The sequence below is a fragment of the Nyctereutes procyonoides genome, unplaced genomic scaffold (assembly GCF_905146905.1).
Source record: "Nyctereutes procyonoides isolate TBG_1078 unplaced genomic scaffold, NYPRO_anot_genome, whole genome shotgun sequence".
Taxonomy (NCBI): domain Eukaryota; kingdom Metazoa; phylum Chordata; class Mammalia; order Carnivora; family Canidae; genus Nyctereutes; species Nyctereutes procyonoides.
The window spans coordinates 78,535,388-78,560,942 of NW_026575125.1; the positions used below are offsets into that span (position 1 = coordinate 78,535,388).

Here is a 25,555-nt window from a genome sequence, read left to right on the forward strand (position 1 = left end):
GAAGAGGAAGAAATGGCCAGCATTTTATTCCTCAATCAGATGACGTCCCCCTGTCCTGTTGGTAGCTACGCAAAGATACAGGAAGCCAGCAAGTGGAGGAGCAGAGGCAGTTAAGAAGACCTGAGGATCTTTTCTCTTCAACACTTGCTGGGCATGTGCTTGGTATCAGGCAGCGTGCTCTGTAATAAAGTCACATGGGGATATCCTACCTAGCTATCTTGCTGCCTGGGGAGAGAGGCAGGTGCTATGGTAGAGGAGGTACTGAATAGATGGGGGTACCCAACCTGGACCTGAAGGTCTGCAGAGGCTTCTCTCAGGAATGGTGTCTGAGCGAGTCCTATTGGATGAATGGGAGCTGCCCAAACATCCAAAGGTGGTAAGGCATTCCAGACAGAGGCTTAAAAATCCATCAAGCCTTGACACATTCAAGGCCAGGCGGCATGGGCTTCAACTGCCAAGAGAGATGAGTTTGAAGAGACAGGAAGAACCAGGCGATTGAACAGCCTAGAATATCACACAAAGAACTTAATTTGTGAACCTATGAAGGCAGAAGCCATTGAGTCTCAAGAGGGTCTGCGAGCCAAAAGAAAAAAAGAGGTAAGTCCAATTGTTGGTGAGGCAGTGAAGAGCCAGAGGAGGGTTTTCAGCAGGGGCACGATGTGGTCTTATCTGATGGCCAGTGGGGAGGCGAAATTGCAAAGGGGCTTGCTGGAGGCAAGAACATTAGTTGGGGTATTTGGGGCAGGAAAGGCATGAGGACCTGAGCAGTGATAGATACAAAGGGAATCAAGTAGATAAAGTTGACAGGACTTAGTGAGCCCTCCTAACCTCCTCCCCACCTGCATATACTCATCTCCAAAGCTCAACTGAGGCTGTACTTCTCACTAAATCCCCCCCGCCATATTCCCAATTTTCAAGCTGCTTTTTGGGGGCCATTTTGCTCCCTTCTAAGCTGTCTTTAATCAAGTTTAATCAAGCCTGACTGATTTCACAAGTTGACAGAGAAAGTCTGTCCTCCATGCTGGGTCAGTCTCTGGTCCTATAGCCCCATGGAGTAGAATCTGTCAACTGACCTCGGGTAGGGCAACAAATTGGCCTTGAGCTGGTCTCTGACCCACTGCCTGTGGCTTCACAACATGGGCAGAGTTCAGTTAAGAAATCAGCACAGTTCCAGGAAAAGGGCACACATTGTCTAGTTTATTTTCTCCTGATTCAATTCATACCAACATACAGACCCCAGTGGATAGCAGGCAAAATGGAGGGAGGTCCCCAAAGCAAGCAGATTTTCTAGATGCCCCCTTCCTCTCCTGCAAGGCCCATCAATGAGGTGTCCTAACTTTGCTTGGATCTGAGGTTGGAATCCCTGGAGGTGAAGCCAGAAGTCAGGCTTTCTATGGGGAGACAGACTATGGGGCCAGCTGGAATGCCAGGAATTCAAAGACCCCTGAAGAGTAGGTGTTTCTCTCTGCATGGGGATGCGCTGTCTTGATCTGCTCCCTGGGAACTTCAGAAAGCAGGTCTTCCCCTAGAGCTTCTTGGACCCTTACACTGTCAACATGACAGAAACACAGACAATGAGATGCCAGAGGCCTGGGCCCACAGGCCAACTGAATATGGCCAGGGTATGCTGGTGACTCAAGGACCCAACTTACAGTCTAGAGGGCTATATCTGGAGATTCCTGGCTAATTGCTGCTCTAGAGCCTTGCCAGTCATACTGAACCCCAATCAGACTCTGACCGGTTCAGTTTGGGCCTGTCACGAGTGGGGAAGGAGGATGAGCTATGGCCCTGGGTGGTGCTGACCATGGTCCCCTCACATGCTCTCCCAGCCCCCTTTCATCTGTCTCCAATTTCTTCTCTTCTTCTCTCTCCTTTTCTTCTTCTTCTTCTTCCTCTTCGTCATCTGAGTCCTCATATAGGTTGATCGTTGCCTGGATAGGAAAGTTCTGCAGTAAAATCTCCCCATCACTGTACAGGTAGTCAAAGGAGCGGGATTTAGGCCAGAAGAGCCTGTGGACAGAGAAGAAATATAGCCCCTAACTTAGACGGGGTCCCATCTGTTGCAGAGAGGCAAGTAAGACCAAGAAAGAAGTCAACCCCTAAACTTCTTCTCCTGCCTACAGAATGAGGTGAAAGGGAAAAGGAGGAAGTGCATACACATTGTAAGAGAACTCTCTAGATTGTTAAAAAAGGGATGCAGGCTGGAAGGTAATGTCTGGTGGGCTGATGGCTGTGGGGAGGCCCTGCCCCGGCATCTGTCAGCTCTGACACTGATCCCACTCCCCACTTCAGAAGTCTTCTAGCCAAGAATGATCTATCCCTGCATCCTCGGTGTCCCACTAAGGCTTCCTTCACTGACCTCGCCCAAAGGGGCTCATTCTTAGGGGTCATCGACATTGACTTCAGGTAAGGCAACCTTGGCCAGTTCCCTTAACCACCCTGGGCTTCAGTTTCCTAATGTATGAAAAAGGGATCCTGGCACTGCCTCTCTCCTCCTCCTGCTTCACAAGGCTGTTGTGCAGATTTAAAGTGCGAGTGGGTCTACAGCAAGTTCTGACCTCGGCGCGCCAGACTTACCTGACAGGGTGATGGAACTCAGAGGCAGCCTTTATGACTTTGGCACCTGTCGCCCCACCAGTGGCCTGTCCAAAGCAAAAGCTAGCATGTGGTTCAAAGTACATGGCCAGACAACTGCCTCCTCTGTATCAGGGGTCATAAACCTACGTAAGATGATCTAGAAGAAACTTTAGGCATCCCGGGGGCAGCCCCTACCCGCCCCCTCAGCAAGGGGCTCTGTCCTGGTTCTGGCTGTAAAGCAAGTGCATGGAGTCCTGGGGGTTGTTCGCTTTGCTGGCCCTGTTCTAACACCTGTTTGGAGACTGTCCAAGAGACAGAGTTCCACCAAGCAGCCAAGATTCATTGGCGAGGGTGGGGGGGGTAGGTAAGGGCGGGCTGGAAGAGCACTGGGGCTAGGTGCCAGGAGACCAGGATTCTAGCACCAGCTCTCTCACAGGCCAGTGGCAGGGCCAGCCCAAATCCCTCCCTACTCTGGGCACCCGTCTCTTCATCTTAAGGATTGCCACAGAAATCTCAGGGTTGCCCTCCTCCCAGAGCTGTTGAAGAATCAAATGTGAGCAAGGCATTAGAGATACTTTGCCATGTCTGCAGCCCTGGACCAAGGGCTGGGGCTCTCTGGAAACGGACCTTTTGGGTCAATGTGAATGCCTGTGGCCACCTATGCATGTGACCGCATGTATCGGGGGCTCAGACTCACCGCCTCGACGCCTTTCTTCCCCCACCACTGTGGTAGGTCCCTTGCAGAGGACAGCCAGGGCCTCCAAAGACACACTCCTCTAGGACAAAGAGATCAATCTATGGAAGAAGGAGACTGGAACCTGGACTCCTTGAGATAACAAAAGAGTCCTCCAGAACACTTGGCTCGGATGCTGTCTAGTCCAGGAAGCTTGTCATGAGGCCCCTGCCCTCTCGTCCCCACCTGAACAATGTGATTGTTGCTCTTGTCATGCTGTTTTGTAATTATCTGCTTGCCTTTGAGCTTCTTAGGGACCAGTTTAGGTTTGACCGTATCTGAATCCTCAACACCCCAGTGCAGTGCCTGGCACACAGTAGGCATCTTGCTAAAGGTTTGTTGAATGTTACACATCTGGAGGAAGAAATGGGAGTTGGGTGGAAAATATCTTGCCCCTGACTATGCCAAGAAGGGGAGCTTAGAGTCCTGCCATCTTCTGGGGCTGGGGAAAGGGGCCTGAAATATTTCTGGGCCCACTGCTTCCCCACTAGACTTCCAGAGGTCCAGGAAAAAAATATGGAGATTTTATGGTATGGTCAGGAAAGAGAAGGGCCCCTGGTCAGAGGCTTCTTAGGACTTTGGCCCTCTTTTACTCCCTCTTCAGCATAGGTCATATTAAAGCCAGGCTCCATGGCAGCCTCTCCCGTGCTCCTCAGTGGACTCAGTGAGCAACTTGGCCCATGAGGCCCTGGCTGCTCGGCTTTCAGCTTTGCCAATGCCCACTGTCCCCGAGTCTCCTCCTGCCACCCAGAGGGATGAATGAGGTGTGAAGCCAGTTGAGACACTCCAGCCTGAGATGCAGAAGGGGCTCTGAGGGCTGTGAGGCCTTGTCCTACCCCTCCACAGAGAGCAGGGGCACCCTGGACATTTCATTTTCCTTCCTCTCCCAGGACCCCGCCAAGCCTGAGTCCTTGTCGCCAAGGGCCAAGGTCTGCTTACCTGTCACTGCCACCTACTTGTTGTCCAGAGGAGACAAGCAGTGGTGGACTTAATAGGCCAGGGGCAGCAGCCGAGGGAATGGAAGGGTCCATCCTTAGGGGGTCGAGGCCAGACAGGTCATAGGGGCTCTTATTTCTCAGAACCTCCTGCATTCTTTTGGCCTTTCCTGGGAGACCCTTTTATAAGGCTTGCCTGGCCTCATAAATTATTCAGGGCAGCTCGGGCTGGAGGGGACCTGGGAGGAGGGGTGAGGATTTAGAACAGGGAGCTCTGGGAGGGGAAGCCCAGGTCTCTGGGTGTGAAAGCTCTCCCAGTTGAATAAACAGAGAGTCAGTGGGGGGTGAAGGGTTTTCTTTACCTCCAAGTCAGAAAGGAAAACACAGAAGGGGCAAATCATACACCATTTGTGCAAATTCCCCAGGCAGTAGCAAGGCTGGCTGGGGCAGGGGGTAAAAGAAGGAAGCTCATTAGCACCGCAAACCAGAAAACCACGGAAAGCTGTCCGGCATAGAGCGCTGGAAAGACAGGCCTTTGGCAAAGCCAGTTCCCAGTAGAAAATGGATAGCTGACCCAGCTAAGGCGAGTGAGGGACCCACACGTTATTTGGGCTCAAACTCCCAAGAGATTTGCCAGGTGGCCCTGATATTAGGTGGCACTGCCATTAAGTACCACCTGGGTCAGGAAAAAAGGAGGTTCTGGGTGTAGCAGGTCCAGCTGCCTGTGGGATGACCCTCAAGTACCTGAGTCTCCTCTCCGGCCTCAGCAGTAAGTAGTCTGGTAAAGAAGCATGGGCAGCATTTCAGGGCTCCCAGGTCAGATTCCAAACTGCAGAGCTCAGCACCCCCTCCTACTCTCCAGTCCAGGAGCTGGGGTGGGGAGGGGGTGGTGGCGGGGAGGCAGGTCTCTGCCTGGCTGCTAAACTGCTGAAGAACCATCCCTGACCCCAAGGCCTCTGTTCCCTCACGTGTGAGAGGAGGGTGCAGGGTGCAGGGCCAGTGGCCTCAAGGGGCCCTGCCAGCCTGAACACTCTGTGACAGGTACTGGGTACATGGGTACTGACCCCAGGGCTGGGGGTGGGGGTGGGCAGCCCAGCTGCTCCAGCATAGTCCTTGGCCTTAGCCAGTCTTCTGGACCTTTGCCAAAAAGCTTCCAGTTACAACTGCCAGCAGCCTCCTTGTGCTTTAGAAGTCCCAAAAATATTCCTCTGGGGGCTCAGCATTCATCCCCGTCAGGGTTTGTGATTGTCCAAAATCTGAAACAAATCCAATGTCCAATAATGGGAAACCAACTACATTCAGCAAGGTGAGTCTCTGCCCTTGAATACTAAGCAGGCACTCACGATCATGCTCTGGAAGCCTCAGCATCAACACCGAAAGTGGGAAAGAAAATCAGATCCCAAAATTGTATGAACAACTCGATGGAAGGGGCTCCTGTTTCCTCTGTTCCCCTGACCCCCGGCTCCCACCCCACTTCAAATTCCAGCCCCACCATGTGCTTGGTAGCAAAGGAAAAATCAGAAACCAGGTAAAACATATGCCTCACTTGGGCTGGGACGGTTAGACAATTTCATATTCCAACTGGCTTGGTGGAAGAGTGGGGAAAGAAAACAAGCGGGAGAGAGCCAAGACTGTGGGAGATTTTTTATTTCCTTCTTCGTGCTTTTCTGAACGTCCTTGAAAATGCTACAAGACCCGATATTCTTTGGGCGATAGAAAATAAGGACATGTGGAAGGTAAAAGGAAAGAAAGAAATGCTTAGTTGCAGAGGAGAGAGAACTCTGTCGGGGTTGGGGGTTGCCGATGGGGGATGACACTTGCTCCGTGGGATCTACAGGGAGACACATCTTGGCTCCATCAAAGGAAAACTTTCTAGAAGCCCAGCCGCCACCTAACCCAAGGGCCTGGCACCATACCAGCCCTCAATAAACAGAGGTTTATTATATGTGTTGAAATGAGGGCAGTGGCATGCACTGCCCCAGACTGCTCCGAGGCAAGCTCTCTGGATCCCGGATCCCCAGAGAGGGGAGAAGGAGGGCTGCTGGGGAGCCCAAATCTCTTTCAGTCTGGCAGGGTCCTGGCTAAATTCACTTCCAGAAGTTGAGGGTTTGCTGGAACTGCTTCACTGGCCCAGAAGAGGAGTGAGGCTGAGGGGAGGCACCAGGTGGAAACAAGAGCTGGCAGGCCTTGGGCCTGCGAGGAGAAAGAAGCAAACCTATTAGGAAACCCTATTGGGATCTTTTTGACCTCCAGGTGGCCAGGCCCTCTGAAATCAGGCAGGAGGGAAGAGGGAAAGGGGGAAGAGGGAGACGTTAACTCCTGATCTCAGGAGTTCAAGCCCAACCGGACTTGGCCAAGCCACCCGTCATGCCACCTCTGGCCTTGAACCTGTGTTCATTGGGTCACAATCCTTCACCACTGGGGCTGTCTGGCCCCTTTGCTCTCCTAAGCGGGCTTCAGGGTTCCCCTCAGGCCAGCTTCTAGCATGCTCTTCTGGAGCCCAGCTGCCCTTTAGGCCCATCTGCATGGCTGTTTGGTCTCCCCACACAACTGCTCTCTGCCCTGCTACCTCCTGAGAATTGCCACCCGCCTCAAGCAGTCAATGGGAGATGATGCCCCGGCCCCTCTTGCTGAAGGATTTAAGGCCTGCAAGTGTCGCTGGACAGAAGTGGGAGCCTGGCTGTGTGCCTTTCCATTTGGCACAGAACAGGAGTAAGATGGCCAGGAGTGTAGCAAGGAAAGGTGTGGAACAGCCAAACGAATGGCTTCTCTTCGGGGTGATTACGGCCCTGCCTCTGTTTCCCCTGACAGCCCCATAGTATCTGGGTTTTGCCCTTGGTGGCTCTGCCAGGCCCTCCTGAGAGGACTGGGCCCCTCCTCTGTGCTACACACCACTGGGCTGGGCATTGCCTGGCATGGGAATGGACTAGAAAGAGGAAAGTGCTGAGGACACTGCCTTAGGGTGCTTACAGCCTAGGGAGGCAGACAAAACCTGCGCAGGGCAAGATGACTCCAACAGCCTCAGCTGGGCCCCAAGACCCCTGAGCGTGTTCCCTGGTCATGCTCTAAGTCTGGCCTCCACATTTCCCTGGGCCACATTCCAAACTTCCTTCAGCTCCCTACCATGTTCCTGCTCCACCCCTCCCCTCCTACTTCCCTGAGAAAACAGAGGCCTTCAAGCATGAATTACCTCAGTGCCCTGCCCCACCCCCAAAAAATTGGCCTGCAGCTCCAACTTCCTTCCTCCCCAGCCCTCCCTTCTCAGGGGACAAGGTGCCCCTCTCGTTAAAGGCTAATCCCTTTATCTGGGCCTTGGCCTCATCCACCCTCCTTCTCCGGGCCCTTCCTCCAGACATCATCATGCCCCTTCTCTTCAGGAAAGGCCAGTTTCTTTATTCTAGCTCTCTCCATTCCCAATGTAAAATGGCGGTCTCCTTGATGCCAAGAAATACAGCTTTTCTCTCTTCAGATGTGTTCTCTCATTCCCCTAACATGCTCTCTCTCTCTCTCTCTCTCTCTCTCTCTCTCTCTCTCTCTCCCCTCCCTCCCTTCCTCCCTCCCACTCTCTTATCTTTCCATCACCCTCAAGTACCTCAGCCCTCCTGCAGGTTGGCCCCCACCCCATCCTCCTAGTGAATGAGCACCACCAAAGGTCACCAGTAACCTAACTGCCAAATCCCTTTGAACTCTTGGGTGGCCAAAGATACCATTGGCCAAGCCCTCTTTCCTTAAGCCCTCCTTCATCTCTTGGCCCCCATGATTATTCTCTCATTTTCCTCCTACTTCTGGAATCCCTCCCTGTGTTCTGTCGCCCACCTCTCTTCCTCTGTCCATTCCCCCCTCACCTGTGGCTCTCACAGTCCCCAAATTAGGCTGATACACAGCCATGTTTTCAATGGGGCACAGCAAAATGGGGAGAACATCCCAAAGTAGAGGTTTTCCATAGTCTAAATGTATTCACTCATAGAAAGGACTGTCCTTTATTCTGAGATTATGCCCTTCCTATTTGGGGGCAGCAAGATATTCTTTCTTTTTTGAAATGATTGCAATGGTGGGTGCTAGGCTTTTATTTTTTCTCTTTTTTAAAAAAAAAGATTTATTTATTTATTTATTTATTTATTTATTTATTTATTTATGATAGACAGAGAGAGAGAGAGAGAGAGAGAAGCAGAGACACAGGCAGAGGGAGAAGCAGGCTCCACGCTGGGAGCCCAACTCGGGACTCGATCCCGGGACTCCAGGATCGTGCCCTGGGCCAAAGGCAGCCGCCAAACCGCTGAGCCACCCAGGGATCCCCTATTTTTTCCCTTTTTTTTTTTAATTTTTATTTATTTATGATAGGCACACAGTGAGAGAGAGAGAGGGAGAGACACAGGCAGAGGGAGAAGCAGGCTCCATGCACCGGGAGCCTGACGTGGGATTCGATCCCGGGTCTCCAGGATCGCGCCCTGGGCCAAAGGCAGGCGCTAAACCGCTGCGCCACCCAGGGATCCCTATTTTTTCCCTTTTAATGCTCTGTGAGTTTACCTTTCCAAACTCAAATGTTAGTTTCTCTGTGTCAGTCCTATTAATGTTTGTTGGATGAATCCAAATTTGAGAATGATTGTTTCCTCTCCCCCGTCCCCACCCCACTACAAACTGAACCTCCTCTGTACCTACCTCAGGAAGCAGCATCACATGGGACCCAAGTCAGTCAAGCTAAAGCATCAGCCACTTCTCGCACCTATCTCTTCTGCACTCCTCACTCACCCCATTGTCCCTTCGACTGTGGCCTCATTCATTCTCTCTCACCTGGACGCCAGGAACAGCTTCCAGGGAGGTTGCCCCATCCTTGACTTGGCCCTTCCAACCCAGCCTCCCCACAGCCACCCCAGGGATCTTTCTAGAACACGGATCTGAGTACAGCCCTCCTGCACTGGAAAATCTACAGTTATCCCCAGTTGCCTAGAGGAAATGTCCAGCCCCATTCCCGTGACTGCCTAGGCCTGGCCTGCTCCTCCCAGCTTCAGCCTCCAGTGGCCTTCATGCACCCTCCCCTGCAGCTCCCCTTGACCTCACCTCCTCTCCATAAACAGGCTGTGGCCTTTCACCCCTAATCCTTTCAGGGTTGAGGGCCTCTGGAGGTCTTAATCCCACCCTGTGTTGGACTGGCCTTTAGCCAAAGAAACAAATGGGCAAATGGAAGAGTGGATCACACCCAGCGAGGATGGATGTCATTCTGTGAGATTTCTGCTCTGGTCATACCTAGATGGAGATGGAGGTTGAATGTGCATAAATGCACAGACTATGCTGTGCCACAAAATATATTTCCTGCTGTGGGTCACCGGTCAGGAGATTGGCACCAAGGGGGCTGGCATGTTGTTCTGTGATTCACTTATTGCTGCTCATGTCACAGTCCTTGTTGTGGGTCTAGTCTCCCCAGAGAGCGAAACAGAGGTCAGGAGAGCAGGTGATGCTGGGGAGAGGAGGGGCTCATCAAGTGGAGCTGGGCATAAGTGGGCAGAGAGAATGGGAACTGAGATGCTGGCCTAGGAGCGGAGAGTAATAGGAGAGAACATTTGTTAAACATTTATGTACCAGGCACTGTCCTAAGCATTTCGCATGGATTAGTTTGCCTCACAAACAACCCGAAGGAGGAAGACACACTATTACAAGCCTTGTTTTATAGATGAGACTAACATACTTGCCCAAGGTCACAGAGCTAATAGTGACAAGCCTGGGACTTGAACTCAGGTGGTCTCTGTGCCTCTTGGGCACAGCACTGTATACCATCCCTGGGGGCTGGTGGGAGGAGGGAGCTGTTCAGGAAACAGCAAGAGGCTAGGCCATTGGAAAGGGGACCTACGTGGCAGGTGGAAAGGCCCAGAACAGGTTCTGGGCTCACCTCAGCAAAGAAGATCTTCCTCCTTCCCTCCAGCCTCTGCCTCCTGAGCCAGGGCCCCTGGGGTCAGGGGTGGGGTGGGGTGGGCAGGAAGCCTAAAAGACCAGTGTGGGGGTCAGGTGGAGGCAAGAGGCAAGCAGGGTCTGCCCTGACAGAGGAAAACAGAGCAAGGTTCTCTTCCCCGACCCCAGCCTGTCCCCAAAGCAAAAAGAGCAAATGGTGCCTGGGAACTCTGTCCTCAAGTCCAAATGTCCCAAATGTGCCAAGTCCTGGACCCAGCCCCTTGGGTTCCTGGGACGGCGGGGGTTGGGGGGTTCCCCTCTGGAGAACAGCTTGCTGCCTAGTCGGCCCTCCTCCTGTACCCTTCTGCCTCTTGGCCTGCCATCGGAGCCAGGCCAGGTGGGCCATGTGGTACAGGGATCTTTTGGCAGAGCCCCCTCGCAGCTCCCCATTTGCTCCTCATTTGGACTGCGGGGGGCCTAGAAAAACAGAGCTGAAGCTCAGAGGAAACTCCTAGGAGGGGTGGGAGGGAGAGTGCCCCTGGGAAGGTCACTCCCAGCCAGGCCCCTGCCCTCCACCCTGCCCTCCAGCCCATCCAGCCCCATCCCTGGCTCCCCTGTCCAGCCTTGCCTGCCCCTCTGCTCCCCTCTGCACTAAGACAGCCTTTTTCCCAGGCTGGCCAGAGGCCCCTGGAAGATGGGAATTCTCAGGAGTACATTCACTTTTTTTTTCTCTTTGGTCCCCCGGAGGCCTGCTGATGGCGCCTCAGTGAGGACAGACCTGGGTAACTAGTGAAAGGAATCTTCCGGGGAGGTGGGTCCTCCAAGCTAATAAGAACAGCCACCAGCACTACAGAAATCAGTAGCATTTAGTGAGCACTCACGATGTGTTGGGCGCTGTGCTAAGCACTGAATTTCCTCATTACTGTATTTACACCTTATGAAGATCCTATGAGGTAGGCACTGTTGTTCGCTCCCTTTAATTAATTAATTAATCAGAGACATAGGCAGAGGGAGAAGCAGACTTCTTGTGGGGAGCCTGATGTGGGACTTGATCCCAGGACCCTGGGATCGCGACCTGAGCCGAAGGCAGATGCTCAACCACTGAGCCACCCAGGCGTCCCTGTTGGCCCCCTTTAGAGATGAGTAGGAAACAGAGGCACAGACAGATGAAGTGACTTTCCAAATAGCTAACGAGTGGCAGAACAGAGATAGGAGCGCAGGTGTGCTTGCTTTCAACCCTCCAGGAGGTTGTAGAACACAGTTGTGTGGAGGGTGTCATTCCTGTGGCAGTTGCACCACCCCCCTACCACCTCGTGTGCTGCTGTGGAGTTGGGCAGATAGCAGAAGGGGGCCAGTGGAAGTGAGCAACTGGTGTCACAACCTGAGCAAAAGTCCCCCGCCCCCATCACCGGTGATCTGGGGGTGGGCGGATTGGTCAGTGGCTCCACCTCCCAACTACAAAAACTGGGTGCAGCTGGACCTACCCTCAGTGCTTCCTTCTTGAAGGTTCTTCACTCAGCCCTCACCAGCCACTGTTGTAGGGGGCTTGGGTCACCACTCTAGCTCAGGTCCCCATCTAGCGTCTGTGTATCTGCGGTGGATCTTTATGTGGTAAAGTTTGGGCTCTAGACACCTATACACTTGGGTGTGTCCCAGCTCCAGCACTCAGCTGTGACCCAAGGCAAACAACTTGACCTCCCATTTCCCAGGGTCCCCATATGTGAAATGACATAAGGGTCCCTGCCTCGCAGGGTTGCAGTGAAGGTTGAATGAGAGAGTTTACGGGTTGTTCAGTTGGATGCGTACTTAGTCCTTGACATATGTTACCTGTTAGCACTATTATGATGATTCCTTTCTCCCCCCTACCCCCCTGCTCCACCACCATGGTTAGGCAGAGCTTAGGCTTTGGAAATAGGCTGGAGTTGGAATCCCTCCTTGCTAGTTTACTGTCCAAGGTGCCCTTGGGTATATTAACCAATTTCTCTGAGCCTCAGTGTCCTGGGGGTGGAAAGAGTAGTGCTGGAGGTGAGGATGAAATGAGATGCTGTAGGTAAAGAGATGCTGATTCTTTTGTCCCACTTTGCACACCTGGCCAGATTTGGCTTCATACAACACAGCCTTCATCCTGCTGCTACCCAGCACCAGCAAACCGTGACTGGTGGCATATGGCAGGCATATGTCTATTCACGGATTTCCCTGTATTTTCAGCCTCGCCTCCATCTCCATCCAGCATTCCCTCTCACTTCCAGTGGGCCTGGTTGCTACACGGGGTCTGCATGTGATCCTCCCCCATGACTCAAAATCGACCTCTCCTTTCTAGGTCCCAGAGGCCTCCAAAATATGCCAATATTCACAGGCTTTTCACCTGAGCTCCATTTTCAGATGTGACAGGAGCCTCCCTATCGAAGTGATCAGGGAAGGGGCTTTGCCATCCCTCCTCCCTTCTAGAGGACTTGGTCCACAGCAGGTGCTCATTCCACGGGAATACAATGTCATTTGCTGGCAGAGGAGCCGGTCTGAGAGTAACAGATTCAGTCTAGCAGAGCCTTGGGATTCTACTGTCAAGTAGCAAATAACCACGACAGGCATACAGGGGCCAGGAGGAGATTCTCTGTTAGTATTTTGGCCTTCAATACAGAGCCTCCAAAATCCCAGGATGGGGGCGTTTTAGCGGGTACCTTTTGACTTGGTTGAGACAGCCCAGGAGTAAGGCAGGTCAGGAGTAGAAGGGGCAGAGCAGATGTTCTCTAGAAAGTCTTTGCTGCATTTTATTCTCAGCTGCCTCCCCTATTGACAGGATGTTTCTAAGCCTGACTAAAGTCTCCAGGAGCTCCTGGCTGGCTTAGTGGTTGAGCATCTGCCTTCGGCTCATGTTGTGATCCTGGGATCGATCCCAGTGTTGGGCTCCTTGGTCAGGTGGGAAGTCTGCTTCTTCCTCTTCCACTGCCCCTTCTCCACCCCCAACTCATGCTCTCTCTCTCTCTCTCTCATAAATAAATAAAATCTTTTTAAAAAAATATCGTTTCTTCTCTACCCTCCCTTTTACGTCCCCTTCCAGCTCTGTCCTAGACCAGCAGCCCTAACAGTGTGACCCAAAGATCACTGGAAGCCCCAAGATTCATTCACGGGATTCAGACAAAACTACTTTCATGATAATACTAAGATGTTATTTGCCATTTCATGGTGTTGACATTTGCCCTGATGGGGCAAAAGCTATAGTGGGTAAAGTGCTGGCACCTTAGCACAGATCAAGGTGATGGTGCCAAACTAATATTCATGGTGTATTCTGGTAAATGAAATGCCAGTTTCACTTAAAAATGTCTTTTTCTTAATTTTTTTTATTTGAGAGAGATCACAAGCAGGGGTAGGAGTGGAGGTAGAAGCAGACTCCCCACTGAGCAGGGAGCCCTACGCCAGGCTCGATCCCAGGACCCTGGGATCATGACCTGAGCTGAAGGCAGACACTTAACCAACTGAGCCACCCAGGTGCCCTCACTTAAAAATGTTTTGGTGAAACAGTAAAGATAATTAATCTTTATTAAATTTCAACGCTTTGAGTACATGTCTTTTCAAATAGCCTGTGTGACAAAATAGGAATGGAGTATAAAACACTTCCACTGCATAGTGAGTTATGATGAGTGTCATGAGGAAAAGCACTTGCATGATTGCAAGCTAAACTAGCCAGTTTCTCATAGAACATTCTTTTTTTTTTTTAACTTGAAAGAACAATTGACAGACAAACTACAGTTATACAGACTTGGGCCAGTGTTATGCTGAAAATGAATAAAGTGATTCTGTCGTCTCAAGGAAAACAACTGATAGTTTGTTGTCCTTGATAACATTTAAGCTTTCAAGTGAAAACCATAATTTTGGAAAGCTTTATCTGCCGCTGTGAGCTTGAGAGTTTCTCAATAACCTAAAAACATTTCTGATAAGATTAGTAGTGATATTAATGAATGCAGTTTTTTATATTGTATAATCATAAAATGAGTCAACAATTGGAAGATCTGTATAACTGGATAAGCCACTATTTTCCAAATGACTAATGCATAATGTTACCAAATTATGCATAGATAATAGATCCATTCAAAGTGCAAGATAGACCAGTGGATTTTAATGTAACAGAGTACAAAAAGTTCATTGATATAATTTCAGAGTTAACATCACAAATAAGCAATAGGAAACTACTACCTGTGAAGTTTAGGTGTACTACCAAAGAAGAACATCCACAAGGTGTTATTTTTCTATTGCAGTCATAAAAAATTACCACAAACTTAACAACTTAATATAGCAGCTACTTATTATTTCACAGTTCTGTAGGTCAGAAGATCAGGTGGGCTCACCTGAGGTCTCTGCTTGGGGTCTCACAAGACTGAGGTCAAGTTGTCTTGTCGGCTGAGCTGGCCCTTATCTGGAGGGTCTGGGGAAAAGGTTTGCTTCCAGGCTCACTGAGATGCTAGAAAAATCCAGTTCCTTCAGGTTGTATGTCTGAGGTCCCCATTCCTTGCTGGCACTCTCCTTGGAAAGGACTCACATGATTATATTAGGCCCACCTGGATCATTTCTCTTTGCCAGATCACTAACATGATCATGGAAGTGATAACATTGTAAACACCTACTCTCAAAGGGGAGGAAATTTATATACAGGTGAGTGTCATATGGGAGTTATTCTTAGAATTCTGCCTAAAAATCTATTTAAACAATGCCCATCTCTACTGGCACATCTTCATGAGGTTAGATTTTCTTCGTCTATTTTAACCACAAAACACATTGCAACAGACTAAATGCAAGAGCATATATGAGAATCCAGCTGCTTTTTTATTGAGTCAGATACACAACAGATTTGAAAAAATGTAATACGATGCTACTTTTCTTGCTGATTTTTTCGATTTGGAAAATAGTTATTTTTCATAAATATATGTTACCTACTTTAACATGCAATGTGTCTATTGTTTTAAGTGTAAAAATAGTTTTGGGGTGCTTGGCTTGCTCAGTCAGTAGAGACCACAACTCTTGATCTCAGGGTTGTGACTTCTAGTCTCTAGGTGTAGAGACTACTTAAAAATAAAATCTTTAAAAAAATTAAAAAATTAAAGATAAGTAGTTTTACACAAAGAAAACAAAAGCACTAATTCAAAAAGATATATGCATACCTCTCTTTGTTGCAGCATTATTTATAATAGCCAAGATATGGAAGTAGCCCAAGTGTCCATCCATAAATGAATGGATAAATAAGCTGTAATGTGTGTATATACATATACATACATATATATATATATATTCAGCCACAAAAAGGATGAAGTCCAGAGGGTATTATGCTAAATGAAATAAGTCAAAGAAAGACCAACACCCTATAATTTCACTTGTATATGAAATATAACAAAATAAAATAAAACAAATAAAGGGGCACCTGGTTGGCTATCAGTAGAGCACAAGACTCTTGATCTCAAGGTGTAAGTTCAAGTCCCACATTAGGTGTAGAGATTACTTAAAAATAAAATCTTTTTTAAAAAACAAAACAAACAAAAAAGCAGAAAAAGACCAATAAATGCAGAGAACAAAATGATGGCCAAATGGAAGGGGGTGAGGGATGGGCAGAGTGGGTGAAGGGGAGTGGGAGGTACAGGCTTCCAGTTAAGGAATGGATAAGTCATGGGAATAAAACGCACAACATAGGGAATATAGTCAATGATATTGTAATAGTGTTGTGTGGTGACAGATGGTAGCTCTGCTTGTGGTGAGCACAGGATAATGTATATAGAAGTTGAATCACTTTGTTGTACGCCTCTAACGTTGTGGGTCAACTATATTACAGTAAATAGTTTTAAATTTTATCAGTTTTGGGGTACCTGGGTGGCTCCATCATTTAAGTGTCTGCCTTCGGCTCAGGTCATGATCTTGGGGTCCTGGGATCCAGCCCCATGTTGGGCTCCCTGCTCATTGGGGGGAGCCTGCTTCTCCCTCTCCCTCTGCTCCTTCCCCCAGTTGTGCTCTCTCTCTCTCAAATAAATAAAATTAAAAAAATAAGATTTATCAGTTTAAATTTCTAATATGTTAAATATCATTATATATAACCCATAAAAAAGAAACTCTTTGGAGTTTTCAATAATTTTTTAAAGCTAATACTTTTTATTTGTTTCTTTTTAGATATACATGCATGTCATTTTAATATTCTGTGTGACAGAATGTGGAAGGACACATAAAATGTATGCCTTTGGGTGTGCAGTGCTATGGATTTTGATGAATGCATAAAGTCATACAACCATTCTGTAATGCTTCCAATATCCAAAGAATTCCCTATGCCACAGCATTGTGGTCAACCCCTTCCTCCATCACTAATCTCTGGCAACCACTAATCTGGTTTTGTCATTTCACAAATGTCATATAAATGGAATCATAAATAAATAAATAAATAAATAAATAAATAAATAAATAAATGGAATCATACTATAAACAACCTTTTGAATCTGGCTTCTTTCAACATTGTACATTCGAGCTTCATCCATGTAGCTGCCTATATCCATAACACAATCCTTTTTAGTGCTGCATAGTATTCTATTTATACAGCTGAGCCACAGTTTAGCCATTTACTAGTTGAAGGACATTGAGTTGATTCCTAATTAATAATTTTTAAGGGAGTAAAATCCTCCTGAGACCACAAATTTTGAGAGATGATGGTAATGTAATGGAAGCATCATTTTTACATGGGAAATGGGTAGATGGATAAAAGAGCCATATATTGGAGGTAGAATTGAAAGGATTTGCAGATCAGTTGAGATGGGTTAGGGAGGGCCAGAGAAAAAATGGTGAAATTAAGTATCACTCTGAGGTTCCTGGCTTAAACAGCTGGCTTTGTCAAATGAAGAAGACTGGGGGTGAATTGCTTTTAACTCAAAGGAAATCAAGGGTACAATTTTGGAGCTGTTGAGTTTGAGATGCTTTTCAGTTATCCTAATGGAGATGTCAGTATACAAGGGTCTGGATTTCAGAGGAAATGGGGATTTGAAAGTCCTCTGAGTACATGAGAGATAAATGGGATCCCTGAGAGTGGGAATGCAGAGTGAGAAGGGAGGGAGAACTAGGTCAGGCTCCTGAGGAACACAGCTTTCTCAGAATCTACCAGAGTAGGAGGAGTTGATAAGCCAGAGAGATAGAGGAACATCAGGGGAGGGTTGCATCACAGAGGCCAAGAGAAGCAAAGGCAGAGTGATCTGGGGCATTGAATGCTGTGTAGAGGTCAAGGAAGTGAGGGATTGAAAAGCGCCCATTGGATTCGGTGACATGGGGTGGGGTGGAGGGGTGTCGTTTGTGACCTTGATAAGAATTTCCTGGTTTGGTGGAATGAAAGGGATGGAATGTCTCAAATCCTCTATCTGCCTGAGGTCCTACCTCCTTCTCCCATAATCTTCTCATCCCCGCCCCCTGTGCCCCTAGAATCTCTTATTTCTCCTTCTAGACTCGACTCCTTGTAGCACCATCTCCTCCCTCTCCCTCAAGACCTTGCATTATACAGACCTCTCTTAGATTTTGTTCCTCAAAGACCCATCTCCTGCCTCTCATTCTACTCTCTTTCCTGACCTACCTCTTCTCAGACTCTCATTTTCCTCCCTGTATTATGTCACAGCTCACTCCTCTCTTTGAGCACATACTGCTTTTCCCAGACTGCTACTTTTCACTCTCTTTTTTTCAGGACCCTTTCCTTCCTTCCACCCACTTAGGCTTGCTGGATCTCAGTAGGGGTCTTAGCTGGTCACTAAGGAGCCTCACAGACTCAACCCCAAGGAGTCATATTCTCTGGCAGGATTCCACCAGGATCTGACAGTGCTGACCTGTAGGAAACACAGCATTAAAACATAGTCCTTCCTTGAATGATTGCCAGGCTGGTAACCACATCCTGCCAACACAATGCCCTCATCCGCCCTGGCACCTGACACTGAGATTCTGCCTTTACCTACCCTTTATTGCACAGAGTCACCCTGAGCTGATAAGGCACCCCTCTACTACAAATTCTATTTTGTACTCAACTCACATGTCGCTCTTGCCAGAATGCTTTCCTATTCATTAGTCCAGCCTTGGGAAGTAAGCGGGCGAAGCATGGTGAAAGAAGATGTGAAGACTTGCCCCAGGTCACACAGCTGGTTAGAAGATTAGCCTGCTATCCCTCCCAGCCCTTCAGGTTTGCTTGCTTTCATGCTCCCCAAACTCCCCAGGCCTGAGCTCAGGCATGGATGCCCTTTTAGCCTGTTGCAGCCTGCCAAGGGGTAGCTCCCTGGAGAGACCCCTGCTCAGGAGCAGTACCCTACTTGCACTTTGCACTACAGCTCTGGACCACCTTGAGAAAGAGGATGATTTCTGATTTGCTTCACTGAATTCACATCAGGCAAAAAATCTGTTTGCTTTGATATGACTTCAAAAATGTAGTATAGAGTAATGATTAAGAGCCGAGGGCCAGGGTTGCCGGGATCTGGTGCCCAGGCCTGGCTCGGCTCTGCAGTAGCTCAGTGAGGCAATGTATATGAGGACTCTCAGCAGAGTTCCTGACACCCAGCAAGTGTTCAACGAACGGTGACCACAAGCCTCATTATTTTTCCGTAGGAATCCTTGGGAGGCAGTGTAGTGTACTGGAAAATTTACTGAACCAGACATCTAGGAACCTAGATTCCAGGTCTAATTATTACTGCTCAACTTGGAATGCTGGGTGACCCATTCATTTCATCTCGTTGGGCCTAGACTTTCTCATCTGCACATATTAATGGCTGCCCTACCTTTGTAATATGATCTAGTAGCCTTTAAAGCATTCCGTATTCTGTGCAAAGATGTTAGGTTACAGGGAAAACATGGAAATTACAAAAAGGCCTACTAGTGAATGGTTTAATAAATTATATTTCCATACCACAGAATATAATGCAGTGAATCTTTACTTGACGTGGGAATAAGGCCGTATCATATCATTGCATTGTTTAGAAATGATAGAAGGTTACGGAACTGTAGGGTAAAATGCGACTCAACTGGGTAAAAATATTTCTATTCACATCTTCTATGGCACATCAAAAGTTAAAATGATTAGCAGGATATCCCTTGCTGGTAGTATTATGAGGACCTCTAGTTTCTCCTTTATATTTTATTTTCTGAATTTTTGGCAGTAACATCCAGTATGTTTCTAATCAGGAAAACAGGAACGCCTGAATGGCTCAGTGGTTAAGCATCTGCCTTCGCCTCAGGTCGTGATCCTGGAGTCCTGGGATCGAGTCCCACATTAGACTCCCTGCAGGGAGCCTGCTTCTCCCTCTGCCTATGTCTCTGACTCTCTCTCTCCTCTGTGTTTCTCATGAATAAATAAACAAAATCTCAAAAAGAAAAGAAAACAGCAAAAAACAGACAGAAAAGCTTTCTCTTGCTCCATCTGGAGAGGCAACCCCATGACTGCTCTCCATGTCACAAAAGTTTTGAGGGACCCAAATGGCACTGGGGTGTGGTACTGCTGTGTATGCGACAAAGGGGAGGCCCATGGTAAGCACAGCTGCTTTGGCCTCACCTTGTGGGGAACTGCTCTCTGGAACCCACCAGAGTCTGAACTAGAGTACCGCATTCTGGCCTTTGCACTTTGGGGTGAACCTCTGGGGTGGGGTAGGTCCAGGAGCTTGCTGGAGAAGGAAGCTGAATGGAAGAGCCCATGGGGCTGCAGGCAGTGCAAGACTGCTTGGGCACTAGCTCACCAGGGCCGTGTTTATGAGGCTTACTCCCTGCTGGGCCTCAGGGCCCATAGCCAGGGACACCTAATGGGCCCCCTCTTCTCTCTACCCCCGAAGCTGGAATGTTCCAAATTCCTCCTCCTTGGGCCAAACCCCTCTCCCCCACACAAGGCCTCCCCTGGTCTTGCAGAGGTCACCACACAAAAGCCCAGCTGGAGTTTTTGACAGGAAAAACCTCACTAAACTTTTTTTTAAGCACCTCAATGTTCCACGGACTCCAGGGGTTTAATTCTGATCTGTAATAAGTCTCTGACCCAAGGCTGAGATTTGTGGATGGATTTTGCAAAGCTGCGGCTAACAATTAGAAATCCTTTATCACCTCAGCCTGGAGCCCCTTGAACCTTACGCGCCCCTCCCTCAGGAAACTTCCCTCCCACTCCAGAGCCATACAGCTCCTCCAAGACTCTGCAAAAGGACTCCTTTGTAAGTGCCTCAATTCTGCTTTATTTGCTGCTTTTTAAACTCACCTGTGGGCTCTTGTTTCCTAGTTGTTACCCTTTTAGCCCATGGTGTAGCCATGCTGGGCCACCTTGGGTTTCTGAGGGAAGGGCATGGGAGGAAATGTTCAGGTGGCACCTGGGTTGGTAGTGTTTGTTTCCTCAAGGCGACCACAGAGTTTCCAGTGTTTGAAACTACAAGGGCCAGAGGAAGCGCTCTCCAAATCAGATAATTTCTGAATGGAGCTTTTGAGGACTGAAGGACTGAGATACAAGGTTGGGGGGGGCGAGGTACAGTTTACTGCCCCCCATGTGGTGAACTGGAGGGGCCAAAGGAGGACCGGGAGGGGGACCCTCTCCCAGCCAGCTTCAGTGTCTTCTTCCACCCTGAAACCTCAGGGAATCAACAGAAGGTGGGTTTCTGAGTGAAGTTGGGAAGTCTCCCCCTTAACCTCTAAAATAACCCTTCCCCCACTGGTCTGTGAATCTGTCAGAACTTCCTGCTTTGAAGGACATCCTGACATTTTCCATAAAATGGAGGGTCCTGTGCTCAGTGAGATAAGTCAGGGAGAGAAACCAAATATGGTATGAGCTCAGCTATACGTGCAATCTGAAACAAACCTAAGCTCCTAGATACAGAGAACAGACTGGTGGTTGTCAGAGGTGGGGGTGTGGATGGGAGTAAAATGGGTGAAGGGGGGGTCAGAGGGTGCCAACTCCCAGCTACAAGGTTAAGAAATCCTGGGTATATCATGTGCAGCATGGTGACTGAAGCTACCAGTGCTGTGCTATCCAAAGATTGCTCAGAGACAGTAGATCCTAAAAGTTCTCACCAAAAGAAAACAAATCTGTAGCTATGTATGGTGGTGGAGGTGGACTGAACTTAACGTCATGGTCACTTTGAAATGCGGTTATATGTCAAATCATTATGCTGTGCACCTGAAATTAATGCAGTGTGATGTGCCAATTCTATCTCCATACGAATAGAAACTTCCTCTTTGGACTGAGGCTTTATTCTCTTCAAGTGTCCTCTTTGAAAACAGAGCTGGGAACAGAACATGAGCCGTGCTTAGAGCTAGAGAGATGGTGGATGATGTCTGTGTTCTAGAGTCGGCCTTTCTGTGTTTTTTAGCAGTGTAAAGTGAGAATGTTTTGCTTTGATGGTCAGGGCAGAAATGAACTTCTTTTTAAAGCAATTAGAATATCCCTCAATCCAGTTGTTGTTCCCTGAGGGAACTGCTCTGAGGATACACTTACCAGAAAGCAGGGCTTTCAGAGGAATGGCTTTGCCACTTACTAGAGCTCTAAGCAGCTGCTGATTAGGTGCAGAGAGGAGAGCAAGTATCTTGGATTCCTGTGAGGAACTGTCCGATTGGGGGTTGGAGAAACAAGGCCGACTGGCAGAGGAGGGCTATGGTGGCCTCCATCACTCCCCAGGACACCACATCAGCTCCTTCCTTGAGCCTGAGAAGCCTCACCTATCTTACCCTGTTCAGTTTTACGAGACCCCAAAGAAGGGGTGCCATGCACAAGACTTGGGGCGAGAACCCGGAAAAGACAGGGCAAGGATCCAGGCAAGAAGGCGTTAATTCAGGAGCTGCTGCCAGGTTTGACCCTCCTAATCCTCTCCTGCAGTTCCAATCCCTCCCCTAAGGAAGATTAGGTAAGGATCCTAAATGAAGCCATCTTGACCAGCCCTTGGGCCATGGAGTGTGTTGGCCTCATGCCCAGATGACAAATTCACCTGTCAAGGCCTAGAGTTTTCTGTTCCTCCGAAGCAGCCAGGGTCTGATTTCTAGGAGGACCTCTGAATTGACAGGGGTGTCCTTTAAAGCTGCCTGCTTCTAATAACAGCTGTTCAGTCTTCTATATTTGTCAACGTGGCTTCCTGTCCCCATTTCCTTAATTGAGACTTGAAACCTTGGAGATGAGAAACTGGAGCCTGGCGAATTTAGGGGACTTCCTTAACAGGTTCCAGGGAGACCTGAGACTAGAAGTCAGTCTTTTGATTCTCAGGTCAGGACTCTTTCTTTGAGCCATCTACTGCTCATAACACTAACAAAAACAGAATCTAGCCTGGCACACTACCTAACTGCCCCCTATCTTGTCTACCCCTGCTTTCCTGACCCTGCCTGAAAGATGACCTCCTTTGGGCCATTTCTCCCAATTGAATAAGCTCCAACAACTAGTTCTACTTCCTTCCCAGCCATGCCAAGACAGACTCCTGAGACTCCAAGTCTTCGTGATGGCATTTTTAAAATTCTGCCCTCCCCAAACTCCTTTTCCTACTTATGCACCAGGACTGACTCTGGGGAGAAGGTCTCCTCTTGAAGACACTGCCAACTCTCATGGGAAATTCAAGCTGGGCTCTCATGCCAGCATCCCAACAAGCCTGGAGCAGGAGCTATTCTTCTGGGAGGCAGCAAGTCTGCTCTCTAAAAACCTCAAGGTAGCTCACCGACACTCACTGGAAACCCATATATAGATAGGAAATAAAAAGGAAAAGTATGTACCACAACTCTGGTTTAGAAGAGGGAGTCCAAGGAAGGTTTCAAGGGAAGGATAGTCCTGAATAATGACCAACAATTATCCAAGCAAATTTTGGATGGTAGAATAGCATACTCAAGGGCTTAGAGACAGAAAGGCAAATTCAGGGAAGTACACACTTTTAGGTATGGCTAGATTATGTGTGTGTATGTGTGCCCATGCACATGTGTGTGGGTGAGCATAAAGCATGAGGTTGGAGGTTACTGGTGGGAAATGAGACTGGAAAGAAAACCAGGAGCCAGACAATGGAGGGCCTTCCTGGTTTCCCCATGCTAGAGAGTTCCAACTTTGTCTTGAAAGCAATTAAGAGGGCCTGAAGTTTTTAAAGCACGGCGAAGTGGTGGGGTGGAGTGTAGGATTAGATTTCTATTTTAGAAAGATCGTTGGCTACTGGATGGATAATTGATTGCAGAAGTGGAATTAGAGCAGTCTGAGGTGCCCATGAGATTTCTAATTTCGAACTGAAGTTTACATAGTGGAGATAGAGAGAAGTGGATGCATTCAGAACATATTTTAAAGGTAAATCTGATGGGACTTTATAATTGGTTACGTGTCAAGAAGAGGGGAGGAATCAAGGATGCTTGGCTTGAGTTGCTGGACGAAGGATGGCCCTAGTGATATAGGGAACATGGTGTGCAGAATTGTTTGAAGATAGGGAAGACAGCAGATGATTTTAGCTTTGCAAATGTTGAGTTTAAGATGCCATGAAAATATTCAGGTGGGGTCATTCCAAATGCTGTTAATTATACAAATCTTGAGTTCATGGGAGAGATCTGTCCCAGAGATACGGATTCAGGAATCATTTAGCATAGAAACAGATTGATGAAACCACCCCTAGAGAATGTGAGGGATGAGAAGAGAAGTCTAAAAGTCCAGATGAGACTCTGCAGGGAATATTAAGATTTATACAGAGGGCACAAGAAGAAAAACTTATAAAGAAGACTTAGGGGATGCCTGAGTGGCTTGGTGATTGAGTGTCTGCCTTCGGCTCAGGGCGTGATCCTAGGGTCCTGGGATCGAGTCCCACATCAGGCTCCCCAGGGGAGCCTGCCTTTGTCTCTGCCTCTCTCCCTCTGTGTCTCTCATGAATAAATAAAATCTTTAAAAAAAGAGGACTTAGAAGCATCATTTTGAGGGGCAGGGAAAACCAGGAGTGGTATCACAGAAAACAAAGGTAAATACACTTTTATGAAGGAGCGGGACAAAGTGAGATGACAGATCTGGGGACAAGAAAACTGTGGGCAACCTTAGTGTTAGGGAAGGGCTAATGGCAGAAACCAGAGCACAGAGGCTTGAGCAGTGGGTGGGATGGGAAAGAAGTAGAGACATCAACATAAAATGGCTCTTTTAGGAACCTCAATTGTAAGAAAATGATGAGGATAGGGTAGTAGTCTCACAGGGAGGACGTCGGGTAGGGAGGTAAAAAAAAAAAGTCACCAGGAGATGCTCACCAGGGAAAAGTAGAAGGATTTGCAAGCAGCACTGAAGGTGCCATTGAGAGGCATAGTCATGATCGAGATAGGGTAGAATTGTAGCAGCTTAGTGATAAGAAGACCAATGCATGGAAAGGACCTGTGCATTGTCACAGCTGGTGAGCACCAGAGCTGAGATTTCAAACTAGATTTCCCTCCCCATCCCATCAGACGTGTGTTGGCTCCTACTCAGCTCTGGTCTGCATCAACATTTGCCTTGTTGTGTCCATCAGCAATGAAGAGTATTGACTGGGAGCTCTGTGCCTGATTCTGCAGCGGCACAACACAAGTTTAATCTAAGTTTAAAATATTGAATAATTAATCAGTTTAATATATTTCCTCCCTCAACTGGTTTAGAATTGGAAGAGCCAAGACATTCAGCAAATGCCTATACAGAAAATAGGAAACTCTTTTTCTCTCTTTCTCTCTCTCTGGCTCTCTTTCTCTGTGTCTATGTTTTCTCTCTCTCTTCTCCCTTTCTGTCTCTCTCCCTCTTCATTTCCCTCCTTCCTTCAGTTCCTTCTCTCAACTTTATTTTTTTCTTTTAAAGATTATTTATTTATTTATTCATGAGAGACACAAAGAGGGAGGCAAAGACATAGGCAGAGGGAGAAGCAGACTCCCTGTGAGAAGTTCGATGTGGGACTCGATCCCAGGACCTTGGGATCACGTGAGTCAAAGGCAGACACTCAGCCACTGAGCCACCCAGGTGCCCCAGAAGTATAAGGATTTAAATAGGAAATTGCAATACACTGCAAAAATTACTATTTGTAGCTCAGTTTCCTCATCTATGCCATAGGGATGATCAGCACCTACCACAAAACATCATGACAATTTAGTTGACATGTATAGAGTGCTTATAATGGTCACATCGGAAACACTATATATATTATTATTATTATTATTATTATTATTATTAGTGTTGTTATTACTACTGTACTACCACGATGGGGTTAAGGAAACACAGAATGCTGCAAGAACATGGAGGACAGGCATTTGACCCAAGCCAGAGGAAGAGACATAGGAGTTGAACCCTAAACAGAGAGAAGGCAGTAAACCAAGAGAGAATGCTGGGCATCCTGCACAGAAGGAACAGCCTCCACTCAGATTTGGAAGCAAAAGACAACATGACATGATTGAGGAACTGAGAATAAGTTAGTTCAGCAAGAATATGAGGAGGACAATGGCAAGAGATGAAGCTTGAGAGGTCATAGAGCAC

The 25,555-nt window shown here is 48.1% G+C and overlaps 1 protein-coding gene across 1 annotated transcript; it reads right to left on the reverse strand.

Moving 5' to 3' along the window:
- Positions 1–1,182: 1,182 nt before the first annotated feature.
- Positions 1,183–5,202, reverse strand: RIPPLY1 (ripply transcriptional repressor 1). The gene is made up of 5 exons (XM_055337673.1): positions 4,990–5,202; positions 4,250–4,484; positions 3,275–3,353; positions 2,578–2,642; positions 1,183–2,010 (listed from the first exon to the last, which is right to left on the reverse strand). The coding sequence occupies exons 2-5, from the start codon at positions 4,399–4,401 to the stop codon at positions 1,743–1,745; spliced, it is 564 nt and encodes a 187-aa protein (XP_055193648.1). The 5' UTR covers positions 4,402–4,484; positions 4,990–5,202; the 3' UTR covers positions 1,183–1,742.
- Positions 5,203–25,555: the final 20,353 nt, after the last annotated feature.